The sequence below is a fragment of the Aethalodelphis obliquidens genome, unplaced genomic scaffold, assembly GCF_003676395.1.
Source record: "Aethalodelphis obliquidens isolate GAN/ISIS:26980383/991018 unplaced genomic scaffold, ASM367639v1 scaffold1, whole genome shotgun sequence".
Lineage (NCBI taxonomy): Eukaryota > Metazoa > Chordata > Mammalia > Artiodactyla > Delphinidae > Aethalodelphis > Aethalodelphis obliquidens.
In genome coordinates this window covers 82681002-82696760 of record NW_020837945.1, presented here as the reverse complement: position 1 = coordinate 82696760, position 15759 = coordinate 82681002, and the positions used below count along the sequence as shown (strand labels likewise).

General features: G+C 49.9%; 2 protein-coding genes across 11 annotated transcripts; one reads left to right on the top strand and one right to left on the bottom strand.

Annotated features, from left to right (window-relative positions):
- Nucleotides 1-21: 21 nt before the first annotated feature.
- Nucleotides 22-5397, top strand: POLR2H (RNA polymerase II, I and III subunit H). 3 transcript variants are annotated; one of them, XM_027110231.1, is made up of 5 exons: nucleotides 22-149; nucleotides 2934-3017; nucleotides 3102-3195; nucleotides 3994-4077; nucleotides 5026-5397. In XM_027110231.1, exons 2-5 carry the CDS (start codon nucleotides 2969-2971, stop codon nucleotides 5141-5143), a joined length of 345 nt encoding a protein of 114 aa, XP_026966032.1. In that variant the 5' UTR covers nucleotides 22-149; nucleotides 2934-2968; the 3' UTR covers nucleotides 5144-5397. The 3 variants fall into 3 exon arrangements, with proteins under 3 accessions (XP_026966032.1, XP_026966013.1, XP_026966024.1); XM_027110212.1 differs by lacking the exon at nucleotides 22-149 and adding an exon at nucleotides 156-1689; XM_027110223.1 differs by lacking the exons at nucleotides 22-149; nucleotides 3994-4077 and adding an exon at nucleotides 918-1689.
- THPO (thrombopoietin) lies at nucleotides 5153-15728 on the bottom strand. 8 transcript variants are annotated; one of them, XM_027110153.1, is made up of 7 exons: nucleotides 12928-15728; nucleotides 12658-12832; nucleotides 12295-12422; nucleotides 11917-12003; nucleotides 10246-10413; nucleotides 9926-10006; nucleotides 9155-9809 (listed from the first exon to the last, which is right to left on the bottom strand). In XM_027110153.1, exons 2-7 carry the CDS (start codon nucleotides 12668-12670, stop codon nucleotides 9426-9428), a joined length of 861 nt encoding a protein of 286 aa, XP_026965954.1. In that variant the 5' UTR covers nucleotides 12671-12832; nucleotides 12928-15728; the 3' UTR covers nucleotides 9155-9425. The 8 variants fall into 8 exon arrangements, with proteins under 8 accessions (XP_026965982.1, XP_026965935.1, XP_026965954.1 ...); XM_027110163.1 differs by having other exon boundaries at nucleotides 9926-9994; XM_027110181.1 differs by lacking the exons at nucleotides 9155-9809; nucleotides 9926-10006 and adding an exon at nucleotides 5153-5305 and having other exon boundaries at nucleotides 12928-13906.
- Nucleotides 15729-15759: the final 31 nt, after the last annotated feature.

Genomic DNA, 15759 nt, shown 5'->3' with positions numbered 1-15759 from the left:
GGGGCTCTGTAGGGCCTGGGGCCGGGGGCTGCCGAGCCGTCTAAGTCAGACTTTCAGGCCCAATCCCTCAGGAGCGGCGTCCTCTCTTGCTTCTTCGCTGGGGCCAAGGGCTCAGACCGGCCTGGCAGGGCCCCTCCACTCCGTCGGGGGTGAGAAACAAAGCTGGGGGGACTCGGAGGGGGACGCTAGGCCCAGAAGGGGAGTGCTTGGAACTGGGACCCTCGGTCTCTCTCATCCCCTTCCTTTCTCTTTGCCTTCTTCGCGGCTCCCCGAGGGTAGGTGCACTTGGAGCAACTTGGCCTTCGGCTTGTGCGGGGGTGGAGGTGGAGAGGGAACGGGAAGGGGTGAGACCAGAGGGAAGGGAGGTCTAGGTGCCTGGGAGTCGGGCGTGGGGGGACAGAGGTCGCTTCTCCCTGGCAGGGCCCAAGGAGAAATCCGAGTAGCTGCTCACGTCTAGCCGCCAAGGGGGAACGGCCTGCTGGCGCTCTGCGCTCTGCGTTCTCTGTAAGGGTCCGAAGAAGGATAGAGCAGTGGGTGGGGTGAGCACAGGTGGATGGGCAGTGTCAGAGATAGTGTGAGGGGGAAGGGCCAGTGTCCAGGAAACAGGCAGTGTGCCGGAGGAGGCAGCACCAGGGTGAAGGGGCACGTGGGAGCAGCGGGGGTTCCCAGGAGGAGGGAGCAGTGTCCAGGAAGGGGGAAGTGTGAGAGCCGGCACCCTAGAGGAAGGGGCAATGTAAAGGAAGAGGTGGTATCCGTAGGAGAGGATTGTGTCAGGATGAAGGAGCACATAGGAGAGCTTGTCCAGGAGAGGGTCGTGGCGAGGGGGGAAAGGGCAGAACCGAGCTTAAGGGGCAGTGCTCAAGGAGGGCAGTGGGTGGGTGTTAATGCCTGCTGAAGGGGCGGTGTAAGGGAAGAGAGTAAGGGTGGGGACGATGCAGGCTTTCCTCTTTCCCATGGTGACATCATGGCAAATTCCCAAACTGGACGGACCCGGCTCAGGTGACAGCCATATGGGCCGAGACGGCCCGGGCCGGCCCGGGCCGGCCTGGTTGCCAGCTGGAGGGGCTGGGTCCTGAGACCTGCCGGGCCAGCGCCCTGGGGGCGGGGTTCTTCTCCGCTCGCCTTTCGCACGGACTGTGCCCTCGGCGGTCAGGCGGACGGGCACGGTAGGGTACTGGCCGGGCTTCTCTGGGCCAAGGATCAAGGTCCCTGGCTTGGGTAGGCCCCCAAGCATTCCAGTCTTTCTGACTTGGCTTCTGAAGAGGGCGCAGGAGAGCCACTGGAGAGAGCCGGACAAGACGCCGCCTCGGCCGGAGGTGGGACCTATCGTGTTGCCGCCCGGGGCGGAGTTATTTGGACCTGAGACCCGCCCTTAATACTGCAGCCTCTCGGAAAGAATCTTTCGGGGCGGAAGTTAAGAAGCCCCGAGAGCTAGGTGGCGGAAGTGGCCGCGTTCCCTTTTGTCCGTGCGCATGCGTTATTCTATTTCTTAGCCGCCGCTCTTGAAGCGCTGCCTTTTCCTTTCTCCTCTTTACCTCCACGCGACGGGGTGCGCGTACCCCTAGTCGTCGTGGTCGGGCGCTCAGCCCCTCCACTATTTTCGTGGCCCCCTCACCATGGCGGGCATCCTGTTTGAGGATATTTTTGATGTAAAAGACATTGACCCGGAGGGCAAAAAGTTTGACCGAGGTAAGTAAGATTTGGAGGGGCTGTTTGGGGGAAGGGGCTAATCTCCTCGGGGACACGCCCCTGGGCCTCTCGTCCACCCATTTCACGTAGCCTACCCCTACCGGCAGGTCTTGGCGTAGGGACCTTTCTCAGGAAACATTTTTACAGATGAGGAAACGGAGACTCCGGGCTCTCCCTGGCTTCACACAAGCTGTGCCCAGTGCCTGGATGGCCTTTTCTCCGGGCATCTTTCTAATCGCTACCCACTCTGTGCTAGGCGCTGTACTGTGCACCTTACACACACTTTATCTTACGTATTCCTTTCAAGAGCCTGCATGAGGTAGGTGGTGTCTTACCCATTTTGCTTTGAGAGACAAAGCAACCCACGCAAGGCTGTACAGCGAATAATCCGACCTCCAGAGCCCTTCGCCCTCAGAGTCTTTAGCTCTTTGTGAAATCCTCTCGGAGATAGAGTTGACTGGTTAGTGTACAACTCTTTATTATGTCATTGATCAATAATTGTCTTTGGTGTCTCTTCTTTTGCCTAGAGACTGGGATGTTTTTTGGGACAAAACCCAGTTCTTACACAAGTTGATAATCCCCTTAGCAGAGGACCTGGCACAGAAAGATAAAACCTTTGGATGAATGAATAACTTGCCCCAAATCAGGTGGTTTCTTAACCACCTAGGTAGGCCTAGAACCTGGATATTATTTGTTGCCAGAGGATCTTTGATTTTTTTCTGGGGATTCTATCCGCTTGCCATAGGTTGTGTCCCCTTTCCTTCTTGCATATGTGGTTCTTTTTTTGATTTATTTTTGGCTGCGTTGGGTCTTCGTTGCTGCACGCAGGCTTCTCATTGTGGTGGCTTCTCTTGTTGCGGAGCACGGGCTCTAGGCGCGAGGGCTCAGTAGTTGTGGCATGTCGGCTCAGTAGTTGTAGCTCATGGGCTCTAGAGCACAGGCTCGGTAGTTGTGGTGCACGGGCTTAGTTGCTCTGTGGCATGTGGGATCTTCCCGGACCAGGGCTCGAACCCGTGTCCCCTGCATTGGCAGGCGGATTCTTAACCACTGCGCCACCAGGGAAGTCCCTGCATATGTGAGTCTGACTGAGCCTGCACGTCTACGAGAGGCCAGTGGATACAGGTTGGGTTAGATTGAGTATTCTATTGCATCCAGCCCCCACAAAGTAGGAGTCTGCCCTGCGCTGTAGGGTCTGCCTTGGGCCAGGCAATGACCTCTGCCACTCTTTCCCTGTTTCCTTCCAGTGTCTCGACTGCATTGTGAGAGTGAATCTTTCAAGATGGACCTCATATTAGATGTAAACATTCAGATTTACCCTGTAGACTTGGGTAAGTATTGAACATAAACAACAGCAGGAGGCTTTTTGCCATTTCCGCTGTTCTTCACTCTCTGATGCTGCTGTTATTTTTCAGGTGACAAGTTCCGGTTGGTCATAGCCAGTACTTTGTATGAAGATGGTACTCTGGATGATGGTGAATACAACCCTACAGATGATAGGCCTTCCAGGTGAGGGAGTGGAGCAGGGAGTACTTGAAATATGCCTGAGGACTAAGTCGATAAGTGGTATAGAAAGACCTTACTTAATTCATAAAATAAATGATTATCAGCAGAATCTATATAACCTTAAGGAAATTGCTGCACTTAAGAATTCAGACATTCAGGTGTTTATCCAAAGCAGTGATTACAGTGTGAGTTGTAGCTTTTTGATGGCAGAGGAAATGACCACTGAATGACCTAGGCTTTGTGGGCCTTGTGTCTTGGGAGGGAGTTTGGTGTGAGGCAGAGGCTTTCGAGCCCCACTCAGTTCACATCTCAGCTCTACCACTTATTTGTTGAATAACCTTAACCTCTTTCTTTTTTTCTTTTTTCTTATTGGCTGCGTTGGGTCTTTGTTGCTGCACCTGGGCTTTCTCTAGTTGCAGGGAGTGGGGGCTCAGTAGTTGCAGCATGTGGGCCCTAGAGCGCAGGCTCAGTAGTTGTGACGCATGGGGCTTTGTTGCTCCGCAGCATGTGGGATCTTCCTGGACCAGGGATAGAACCCGTGTCCCTTGCATTGGCGGGGGATCCTTAACCACTGCGCCACCAGGGAAGTCCAACCTTAACCTCTTTCAACCTTAGTTTTCTCATCAGTAAAATATCGATGGTCATACCCAGCTCACAGGGTTACTCTGAGGACTAAATGACATTATGTTTGGAAAGTGCCTGTTGTTATGATGCTGGCACTTAGTTACCAGTTACCATTTTTAAAGGACCTCTTATTGTTGTTAACTACATTTAAGAATAACTGCCACTGTTGTTCCACAGGGCTGACCAATTTGAGTATGTAATGTATGGGAAAGTGTACAGGATTGAGGGAGATGAAACTTCTACTGAAGCAGCAACACGCCTGTAAGTTCCACGGCCTTGTGAGAGCCCTCGCCCCCTCCCTTTTGTGAGAATTTGGACTATGCTCTGAAAATTTGGACCATGCTCAGGCTTCCTGGGTTTCTTTCCCCAAGCACCTCAGACCTAGGTGGGACCCGGAAAGAAACTGTTTTGGGAACAATTTTCAGTCTGAAATGTAGATTGCTCACTTTGCCCTCTGTCAGGACCTCAGGGCCTGGTGGTCCAAATGAGAAACTGGTAATCTAGCTGTGTGAAATGCCAAGGAAGGTTACTTCTCCAAGAACTAAATGCAGCATAAGTGATTAAACTGCTAGGCCTTTTTGTTTGTGTGTGTGTGTGTGTGTGTGTGTGTGTATGTGTGTGTGTGTGTCTGTGTGTGTGTATGTGTATGTTTTGCTACTCTGCAATCCAATCCCTAGTTCTTTGGTTTCTCTGCCCAACTATTTTTTTCTTTTCTTTAAAATCTTATTAAAACAACATGTGCCCTTTGTAAGAAATTTGAAAAGCAGAGAAGTAATGTGAAGAAGGAAAAAAGTCACCTATAATTCTATAACCAGAGGGAATCTTTTACATAAACATTCTTGAATGTTCTAGGGTTTTTTTTTCCTCTGTACTTTTTTCTTTGAGCTCATGTTGTTTATTACAATGTTTTGTTCTGTTCTTTTTGCTTAATGTTATGTAAAACATGTTTCCCCATGTCCATTTTAAGCTATTCCTAAACATTTTAATAGCTATATAACATTCCAGTAAATGGATATATCTTAATTGATTTGACCATTTCCTTTATTCTGGGCATGGGGTATTTTCCACTTTTGCCGATATAAAGAACAGTTTGGTTCCTGATGACAATACTCTAGAAGGATGCCTTTTTGTTCTTAGGTTGGGTTGGAGAGCTGCTGAGTAACAGTTGCTATGGAGCTCAGACTCATGGGACTGGGTCTTCTGTTTCAGCTCTGCCTATGTGTCCTATGGGGGCCTGCTCATGAGGCTGCAGGGTGATGCCAACAATCTGCATGGATTTGAAGTGGATTCCAGAGTTTATCTGCTGATGAAGAAACTGGCCTTCTGAACCACCCAGGGAGCCAGCCTTGCTGCTTACTCACGCACGTCATGGACGTTCGTTCAAGCCCGAGTAGCAGTTGCTGTTGTTCACCTGTTCAGGAGGGGCTGGCTCTCTGTCCACTGTGGGTGCATCTTTAGGAGGTCTGGACTCAATGGGAAACTGACTTGCCTGCAAAAGACCCAGTGGGAGAGCTTAAAATGAATCAGAAGTTGTTTTATGTATATGATTTTTTTAATTAAAGTTTACTTTTTCAGACTCTTTTTCCCTCTTTTTTAGCAAAGTTTTTTCCATTTATTTTAAAATCATTTTTTCCAGTTTGCCTATGGTATATTATGTTTCTGGCCCACAGCCAGATGGTCACATGTCAATGTAGGATCTGTCCCAACCTTTTGGTATCGGGGTTCAGGGTTATCTCCGTCTCCTGGCTGACTACCCCCAATATCTATCCTCCAATGTGATTTTCTGTCTGGGAGAGAGAGTGTTGTGCTTTTGGCTCCTGAGGGCACCACCCATTTGGCATAGAATCCTGAATAGGCAAGGAGCTCTGCTCGTGTTCTTCACTTTCAGTTTCTCAGGAAGTCAGATCACGTTGACTTGAATGAGTTGCTTGCATAGCCTGGAAATGTTCGTCATTTTTATGGAAGCTTTGAGATGAGGCTTTTCGACACATGCATAGGACACAACTCTGAAGAGGAGAGGAAGAACGATTTGGTGGTTGTGGAAGCGGGTGGAGGAGTTAGCTCTCTGCTTTACATTCTAGTGGTGACCTGGAGGGAGGGTAAGTGGTGGTGGTTTTTACCAGTGACACTGAACAGGGAGCTGCCTCACAGACCAGTGAAGTAGACAGGGCAGCAATACCAATGAGGTTTGGCAGTTCAGTGCCAGTGCCTGGGACAATACAGCAGTCTGACTGCAGTCACTAATTTATCAGTGGGGGAAGAACAAAGTTGAGGAAATGGCGATGCTTACAAGGACTCCAGCATCGGAGCTGCGTCTTCAGCCTGGCATTTGAGGTCTCAGACAGTACATGGGACTCTGATTTCCCCTGGGAAGTTCAGGGTAACAATCCAGGAAGATCATAAGTGTGTATTAAGTAGTTGTCTCTTTTTGTTTTTGCGGTACACGGGCCTCTCACTGTTGTGGCCTCTCCTGTTGTGGAGCACAGGCTCCGGACGCACAGGCTCAGCGGCCATGGCTCACGGGCCTAGCCGCTCCGCGGCATGTGGGATCTTCCCAGACCGGGACACGAACCCGTGTCCCCTGCATCGGCAGGGGGACTCTCAACCACTGCGCCACCAGGGAAGCCCAGTAGTTGTCTCTTTTGATATCCCTTTTTTGCCATGAGAGTTGGTCCTCCTGCTGGGATGCCTGGGGTATTTCCTTCCCCATCATTTTCAGGTCTTCACAGGAGGTGTTAGAAATAGTATTTAGGGAAATGGGTTGAAAATGAATGGCCTCTGTAGGGGGGAGGAAAAGGTATTTCTTTTGCTTTACTGTGGGGTGGGGGTGAGGGGAGAGGGAAGTAGGAGATGAAGTGGGAGTTGGGATGAATTTTTATAGAATCGTAGAACCTCTTCCGTGCAGTCAAATTTTTTTGTAGGGGTTGGAGAAGGATGGATTTAGGTTGGAGAAGGGAGAACCTAATTACCGATAACAGTTTGCAGGGTAGCTAATAGTTTGCGGGGTAGTGTAGCAGACTGTCCTAGCTGCCGTGGGGTGGCAGAAGAAAGAGAACTGGGGTACAGTTGAATAGAGATAAGAGCGTCCTCGTTGTAACAGGTTTTTGTCTTTTCTGTAAAGGGAAGAAGGGACTGAATCAGCCCGATAGAATGATTTGGGAATGGGTTAGATGCTCAGGAGAGGCAAGTTAGTTCCCACTGGAGAAGCCCATGGGTTATTTACGTTTGCCCTAGGGTAAGTCAAATGCCAGTACTGGATGCCTGGAACTTTCTGGCTACATACTTCTTGCAGTTTTGCCATCTTTGTCTCTCAGCTGACTGTCTGAAAACCCTTAATTCTTTGTCTCTGGTCCCTTTGGCATCTCTTGTACTGGGTGCTGGCTTTCATGTGCCATAAAATGTTTCATTTGATCATTAAATTTAACCTACTTTAATATTTCAGTAAGTTAAAATTTCCACTTACTATTCTCTTGACTCCATGCTGGAATTTGTAGTGTGGATGAACTGATTTTCTCCCACGGAGAAACTGACACCATCCGAGATTTGGACGGCACTTCTGAGCTTGGTGCATTTGTTGACTTTTTCTCCATGGCAACTGTTCTGTCCATGGGGTGGTGGGGGGAGACACCTGGAGATGCCTAAATTGGTCACCCCACCAAGAGCTTTGGTTTTCTACTCAGAACTCTTTAACTGTCGATGTGTACTCCCTAAGGACTTGGAAATTTTTTCCAATAAATAGAGTCACTGACTGATATACTGGACAGTGCACCACACTGGGGAATGTATGGGCTCCAGACTAAGTCATCCTAGGGTGTTTCTTTTCCTGTTCACAGGCTGTGAAACCATTGGGAACTTGCCGGGCTTCTCTGAGCCTGTTTCCTCATCCGTAAAGCAGAGATGATAATACCTACCTTATAGAGATGTGTGAGTGTTAAAAAGGATAATATGCCTAAGTTTCTTGACATACTGGCTTTCATTCTACTGTTTTGGAATGCCTTTAATGACCCTGGGGTTTTGTGGTAGTGTTTGGAACCCTAGGTTTCTGGCTCCTCTACCTACATGCTAACTTTTCCTGTCCTTTGGGGAGTTGAGGTGGGAGAGGAAAAAGCTTCCATTAGTTTTCCTACAGACACCTCTGGAGGTAGTGTTGACCTTGCAGTGGAGTGCTTGGGGCAATATAAACCTTCCCAAGCACCATGGTGGCATTTATTCAGAAAGCCCCATAAGCCTGGGCTTCTTTTCTAGAGATCCCCTGGCAGAGTTTATGGTGTCACACAGGGTTGCTTTTTAGATACTATACGCTTCTGGGAATTGGGAAATGAGCCTTCAACTTGCACTTGACTTGTGCTTGTCCCTCCTGCTGTGTGAGCTCTAGGAGACTGACTCAAGCCACTTCCTGCATTTCCCCCTGACCTCCACAGGAGGGAGGCAGGAACCCACGCCTGGTGAAGCTTCCTGCTGAGCTGCTGAAGTGCTGGCTGTTTGCTCAGCTGTCACATCCAGGTCTCATCTTGTCTGACTGACCCGTCTGCACAGCCTTACCTGTAAGGCTCTCCAAAGCTTCCTGTTAGCTTTTTCTCAGGGAGGGGGGATCTGTTGCCCATGAGAAGAACATCTTCCCCTCGCTTTGCAGGTAGCTTTTGGGTCCTCTCCTTTATTCTGTCTTTATACAGTCTCAGTTTTGTCTATTGCTTAGGAACTGCTTTTCTGAGAGACTTCTCATTCATTTCTCAAGAGTAAGGATCTCCTAAGAAAAGCAGATCAGAGCCCCATTAAGAATGATAATAAAGGGGGTAAAGAGACTAACCTTAGTTCTGAGCAGAAAACCAAAGCTTTTTTTTGTCATAAGCCCTACCTCTGTTCAGAAGCTAGGCCAGGCCAGGCGTTTGCAGAATTCTCATATGAAAAAGAGTATACAGAGAAATAGTAAGTTATAAATTTGTGCAGAAGATAGACCAGAGATAACTAACTGCTCTGGTGAACATTATTAATAGTTAAAAAAAATAGCTTTTGTAGTTTTATGGCATGTAGTAAAAAAATTATACTTTTTCTGTCCTGCATGTCTCCCTTCACCAGGGCTTTGGGTTTCAGGTGAAAGCAGGAAATCTGGTAAAGGCATACCTCGGAGATATTGCAGGTTCAGTTCCAGACCACCACAATAAAGTGAATATCACAATAAAGCGAGTCACACAAATTTTTGGTTTTTTTTTTTGTTTCCCAGTTACGTTTACATGATACTGTAGTCTATTAACTGTAATAGTATTATGTCTAAAAAAAAAAAAGCAATGTACATACCTTCATTCAAAAATACTTTATTGCTAAAAAATGCTAACCATCATCTGACAACACAGGGTTGCCACAAACCTTCAATTTGTAAAAAATGCAGTATCTGTAAAGCATAATAAAATGAAGCACAATAAAATGAGGTATGCCTGTATAGCTGCAGTTGTCTCCCAGGGCCTCTCCTCCGAGTAAGGGGATTGTACTTGGGAGGCGATGCTGATGTCGGCAGTGCCGGAGTACCTTACTCTTCCTGAGACAGATTCCGGAAGTGAGAGTGGGCTGCAACTAGAAGATGACTGGTAGAGTTGGGTGTGATAGCAGAGGGGTCAGGAAGCATGGGTTGGAGCTGGACCGTGGGGATGGGCAAGGTGGGTGAAGGAGAGAAGAGTGTGTACTGTCCAGGAGGAGGATGGGCTGGGGAAGGAGACTCTCCAGGCTGGAGGTAGGGTGACAGGGAGTCCATGTCTGAAGTTTCCGGAGGAATATCCGGGGCTCTTAGGGCCCTGGGTGTGGGTCCAGGAAAGAGTCCGTGAATTCCACTCAGGGGTCCATGTGTCCTGTTCAGGTGTCCAGGGATTTGGTCTAGGGACCTGGAGGTTTGGTTCAGCAGACCAGGAATCTTGGCTCTGAATCCCTGCAGCCTGTTCAGAAGTCCAGAGCCAGTAGTTCTGGCTGAGACACTGGAGTTTGTCTCCAACAATCCAGAAGTCCTGTTTGGGAGCTTGTTCAGTATGAGAAATGGAGAGGTGTTCCCCGGGATAGCTGTGGTAGGTGGGGCCCGCTTGGCACAGAGGGTGGGTCCCACTACAAGCAGCAGGAAACGCACCTTTCCTCGGAGCAGTCGTTGGAAGCTCAGGAAGATGGCACTGGGATCCTTGTGAGCTGTGGTCCTGCCCTGCGCAGAAAGCTGAGGGCAGAGGATGGGCCTGAGGCCAGAGACCTGGGCCAGATATCATGCCTCCCTGTCTATGTGGGAAAGATAAGGTACCAGAACCCAGGCTTTGTGGCTGGAGGGAGCACTCCTTGGCAGGTCAGCTCTTCCACCCTCAAGATTTCTAAAATTCCCCTTTCTTCCCTCAGGTCTTCTGAGGGGACCGAGTCAGAAAAGAAAGACAGCTTCTATAGTTCCCTTGACTGGGGACTTACCTGGGTTCCTAGGAGGCCCTGCAGGGCCCCAAGGAGGAGGCGGACCTGTCCAGAAAGCTGCACCAGTAGGGATGAGAGGCAAGTGGGTCCCAGTTGTCCCCGCGCTGCCATCACTGCCTCCAGCAGAAGGGTCGAGGCTCCCAGAACGTCCTGTGCCTTGGTCTGTTCCTGGGAAAGAGATGGAAGAGAGAAACGGACAGCTTCAAAGGGTATGCTAATAGCGGGTGGGGAGCCTGTAAGAGTAGCCAGCAGAATGAATCATAGGAGCTGAGAATTGGACAGGACCTAGGTCCCACCCAGTACAGGAATTCCTTCAGTCTCCCGACAATTGGTCATCAGCCTCTGCTTGAATAACGCCAGTGTCCAGTAACGCAGCCTGGTCTCGCATGTAATTTCAGTGAGAAAAGCTCTTTTTTTTTTTTTTTCTTACATTATGCTGAAATCTGCCCTATTATAGCTTTTACTTCTTGGTTCTAGTGCTGCAAATCTACTCTTTCTGCTACAAAATCAGGATCATATGATTAAAAAAAATTAATGTAGATATAAGACCATCATAAAGATTATAAAGATGAAGGGAAGGGGCTTGCTGATAAATGGCAGAGCTAGAGCTACAAGGGATCACTAGCAATTACACTTCCTCCCTGTCCCAATCCCCCAGAAGACCTGAGGGAAGCAAGGGAATTCTAGGGATCTTGAGGGTAGAGGAGCTGACCTTCTAAGCAGCACTCCCTCCTGGTAGGTTTCCTGAGTGTGTCTCAGACTGAAGCACTTCATGCTCTACCACAAGACTGACACTCTTCTCCAAGCTAATCACACAAGCTTTATTATTTTTTTAAACCATTCCTTGCATAACATATTTTCTGACCTCTCACTGTTCAGGTTGCTTTCCTCCTTTTGGAAACATGCTAGTTTACTATGGTCCCTCTGAGTAAATTAGCATGTTTCTAAAAGAGGATGGCTAGTACTCAGTGCAGTAGTTTAAGTGCAGTCCACTCATAATAGAGTTTTTTAGGAATATTTCTACAATGTGGATGTTAAACATCTAAAGCCACCTATGATCCCTACCTTTTTAAGTAGCTACTTCAATAATGTTGTTACAATGCTAAGTTTGGGGTCAATCCAACCCTCCCAGGTCCTTTTCATAGTAAGTACTAGGGCTAGAAGTTTATATGAGGTACGTAGGGACACTGTGGCCTGAAAGCTGGAATAGGATTTTATTCAATTACTTTTCACATCTAGAATTTTATATACATCTCTGTTAAATTTCACCTTGTTTTTGACCTAGCCTTTTAGCAGTTTGAACCTTAATTCTGTTTTTTGTTATTTTAGCTGTGCATCCCAGTTTTGTGTCATCTGAGGATGACAGATCAGTCTTGCTTCTTCACACCAACTTAAGAAGGCCGAACAGAAATAGGTCAAGAGCATGGCCATGAGAGACTTCTATCCAGCTTTTCATGGTGATCAACTTTGACTCTATTTTATGTAGTGGACCACAAGCCATCATCTTGTCCAGAGGATATCCCCACAGTAGAATGTATGTTGGGTTAGGGTGGCCAAGCTGAAGGTGAGATCTTTTTAGGGAGCTCAGGAATTTTGAAAAATCCATGGGAATCAGTAGGAAACACATGAAGACAGGATTCGGGAAACCAAGGGAAAGGATGGCTTTCTTACTGTCTGGGTTTTCCATTCTCCCAAGCTGAAGTCCACAGCAGGCAGCAGGACGGGTGTGGACAAAGGGTTAACGTCTGGGCACTGGCTCTGTTGAAAAAGATTGGTGGGGGGATGGTGGAGAGGGCGCTGAAATAGAGGGGGTTATGGTGGCCCAATTACCAGGACAGGCTTCCATGAAATAGAACCAGACTAGAGCTTTTAAGAGAGGGTTTGATTGTAAACCATAATCCTTGTGAAGGGGTGGTAATTAGGCGGGGGGTGGTCTTACTGAAGACAATATTAGAAGAGTAGTGATCGGAGGGCATGAGAGGAAGTGATAGGAGTCAGGGTATCTCACCAGTTAGGTGGATAGCGGGGAGAGTGCTTGGGGATTCTCACCAGTCTGCTGTGAAGGACATGGGAGTCACGAAGCAGTTTATTTAGGAGTCGGGGGTCACAGGCAGGAGGAGCCGGGCTGGACAGTGTTAGTCTTGCAGTTAGGAGAGGCATGACCACGAGGAGCAATTCTTAGATGAGGAGAGGTGAGGTTGAAAGGGGCGGATAAGGAAGAAATCATTGTTGGGTGGTGGTCCAGGAATTCCCACTTAGGACCCAGACCTGAAATCCACGGAATCTGCCTCTCAGAGGCCTTATTCCTGGGAGATTGAGGTCCCCCCTGCCCCCGCACCCCAGCACATCTCCTTTCTCTTTCCCCTCTACCGAGTTCTGATTTGGCCCTAGGTCTCTCGAGGGTTTTCTTACCAGTCAGCTCCATTCTGGCCAGGCTGTGTGGTTGGAGTGGCTCCCTGTATGGGGCCTCTCCCCTGAATCCGTCCTGGGGCCATGGAGGCGGCTTGGGCTCTTGCACTTCTGGGCAGAGTGGGGTGGGGCACAGGTGGGGCACAGGTGGGCCAAGGAGGAGGGTCTAGAATCTATCCTGCAAGTGACAGGAATAATGAACATTATTGAATTTCAAGGAAAACACTCTGCCTGGCTGGTGGAACAGATGCTGGGAGGGTGTGAGATGCTGACCAGCCTAGAACTGCTAAAGCTCAGACTGCTCCCACATCATCTTGTGAAGGTAGCGTACGGCATCTCCTCTTTGTCAGGGTTCCTCAGGATGTCTGAGGTGGCTCTGGTGCCCCTGCCCCCTGCCGAGAGCTGCAGGACAGGATATATACACACACATCTAATTGGCCTCAAAGTCTGAGCAACCCTGTTTGGTTGGAGAAAATCTGGGATGGGGATAGAGAAGGGAAGTATTGTGGCACAAGCCTGGAGAAGAGATTGGAAATGGGGTACAGGGCCAGGAGCTAGCAAACATGTACAATGTGCTCAGGGATAGCTTGGGGAGTGGGGTTGAGGAGGGAAATTGGGCAAAAATGAAACTTAACTACTAGAGGTCAGTGATTAAAAGATTGAGAAGGTGGTGTAGGAGAAATTAACCTCTCATTCTTTTTCTATTTACCCCAACATACAAAGCCTCTTGGAGTTTTTCTTTGCATTCTAAGTTCTGAAATACTGGGTTATCCAAGGTGAGGAGATGGGCTAACAGTCCTGGAACTTCCTTCCTGAAGCAAGTTGCCCAGGAACGAGCACAGGCTGGGTGAGATGATGCCCACCTTGCACGGCTTACCTTGCCTTAGACACCAACCATATCTGTCTCCTAGCCTGCACCTTCCTCCCTGCCCCCTCTGCAGACCCCTTCCGGTTCCTTTGCAGGACCCCACACATGGCTTCCTCCTTCTTTCACAAGTTGTGCAAAGAGGCCTGCACCTGATTCAATATTGGGATTTCCTGTAGGTCTGTCAACATGCATGAGCCCTCCTCCCATTACCCTCTCCTTGTGCCTTGGCTTGCCTGGCCCAGCTTCCCCAGCCCCAGGATTCAGAACCTTGTGAGCTAACTAGGAATGACTGGGTAAGAATGGGGATTGGGGCTGTGTCCAGCTTGGTGCTATGTTCCCTAGGTCCAAAAAAACACCTCCTTTCTTATTTTCTCCCTGGGACCATGTCCCCTTTCCTTAGGGCCAGCCGCGACCGTGCTGTATTCCACCAAGTCTGTGATCAGTCCCTCAGAACCCAGCACCCCACCCCCTACCCCTGCTCTGTCCTGCTCCTCCCATTCTGGGAAGGCTACACTCTTCTCGACAAAGGTCAGTGCCTGCAGGTTCCAGTTTGCCTGCCCCTCCCCCAGCAGAGAGCCCAATTCCTCTTTCCTGTCCTTCCTACCCTCACGTAACTCCAAATCTTGCTTGCCACTCACCGGGTGGAGAAGGGCTCCAGGACCCAGGTGCGGAGCAGGCGGCACTCTGGGGAGCAGATGGGTAGGAAAACAGGTGGCGCTGGGGCATAGCCCCTCCAGGGCAGTGGGGTCACAAGCCTGCCCGGGGCCACTTCTGCCCAATCAGAGAGCAGGGAGCCACTAGACACTGGCAATGGCCCCCGGAAGTGACGCCTTCTCCTCCCACCCGCGCAGGACCTGGAGCCCCTGCCTGGACCATGGTTCACTAGCGGAGCCCCGGATCCTCCACCCACGCACACCACACAGAGGATTTGAACGGGGGATCTGTCTTTCCCTAGGAGATGGGAAATCTGGGACCTGGTTGGGGGAGAAGATGGGAGGGAAACAGGTTTTTTCCAGGAGGATTCTGGCAGGACACTTTTGTCCCTGAGGAAGAGGCACGGAGGTCTGGCTCTAGAATGGTGGGTCTCTCAATTCCTGGCTGTCCAAATTTCTTTTCCCTGGACACCACACCTGCTGCTAAAATCTACTAGGACTCTTGCTTTCCTGCTTTTCTCGCCAATAACCCTCTGGGGGTCATGTCTTATGCCCCCTTTGCAAGTGGGAATGTGGGTGTCGCCTGTCAGGGGTCAGTGTTACCAGGAAGCAGTTTGGACAGTTTGAGAGGCCTTCAAGCTGAGGGGGTGCCTGTGCTGGATTAAGCTGTGCTCAGGTACCACTCTGTTGGGGCCCAGTGGCTCCGATGGCTAAGCCCACTTATCTCTGTGCCAGTGCCCTCTTTGCCTGCCCGGTCTTTCTCCCTCTTCCATCTCCTACCACTCCACATGTGACAAGAGGAATAACCAGGCCCATGTGTCCCTGTCTTAGGAAAGACAGCTGCTGAACCTCCCCCGCAAATACCTCCCGCTGGCCCCCCTCTTCCTTTGGCCCTGGCTCTAGTTCCTTTGCTTTCCCCTCAGTCCCACTCTCCCCACAGTCCGTCCTCAGGGGCCTCCTGGCCTGACCTTGTTCCCATCACCCCCTCCCCGCCAGTTCTTCCTCAGGCTGTGTCCTGCTCCTCCTCCCCAGGATGGGGCTGTCTGCTAAAGAGTATGGCCTAGATCCCAGAATTCTCCAGTTCAGCCAGACGAGATGCCTCCCAAGATTAGGAAGGAGGGTGCCGGGATGGTTGGGAGGATGGTGGGAGAGTGGGGGTGGGAGGGGGCAGGGAGGCCGTCATGACCAGGAAACCAAGACAAAAGAGGTTGTGGGTAGGATGGAGAGGCACAGGGTCCCCAGGGTGAAGGAAGAGGGTGGGAAAGTGCGTCAGGCTGGGGATGATGATGGTTGGATGGGCCTGAGCGCAGGTAACAGTAGGGAGAGAAACACTGTCACCAGACAGAAAGGGGATACTGTCTGTTTCTGGCCAAGTTCCTATCCTGGGGAACAGTAGAATGAGGAGAGAGCTCAGAGAAGAGGTAGGACACAGGCTAGGCAGTGAGAGTGGTGTGGGGTTTGAGAGGTGCTGTGGGCCCAGCGTCAGGCGAAGATGAGTTGACGGGCCTTTTCTGCACGGAGTCATCATCCTTAAAGACAATTCTTCATCCTTCCTGCAGGAACCCAGTCCTAGCCCAGTGGCTG

Bases quoted from the DNA above. Each gene is read 5' to 3' on its own strand.
- POLR2H (XM_027110212.1), top strand. From the start codon at position 1,617: ATGGCGGGCATCCTGTTTGAGGATATTTTTGATGTAAAAGACATTGAC. The intron at 1,690-2,933 runs GTAAGTAAGATT...GTTTCCTTCCAG, and splicing joins GGGCAAAAAGTTTGACCGAG to TGTCTCGACTGCATTGTGAG. The intron at 4,078-5,025 runs GTAAGTTCCACG...CTTCTGTTTCAG, and splicing joins ACTGAAGCAGCAACACGCCT to CTCTGCCTATGTGTCCTATG.
- THPO (XM_027110134.1), bottom strand. The intron at 12,004-12,294 runs GTGAGAATCCCC...CTTTTTCAACAG, and splicing joins ATGTCCTTCACAGCAGACTG to AGCCAGTGCCCAGACGTTAA. The intron at 10,414-11,916 runs GTAAGAAAGCCA...TCTCTTTCCCAG, and splicing joins GAGAATGGAAAACCCAGACA to GAACAGACCAAGGCACAGGA.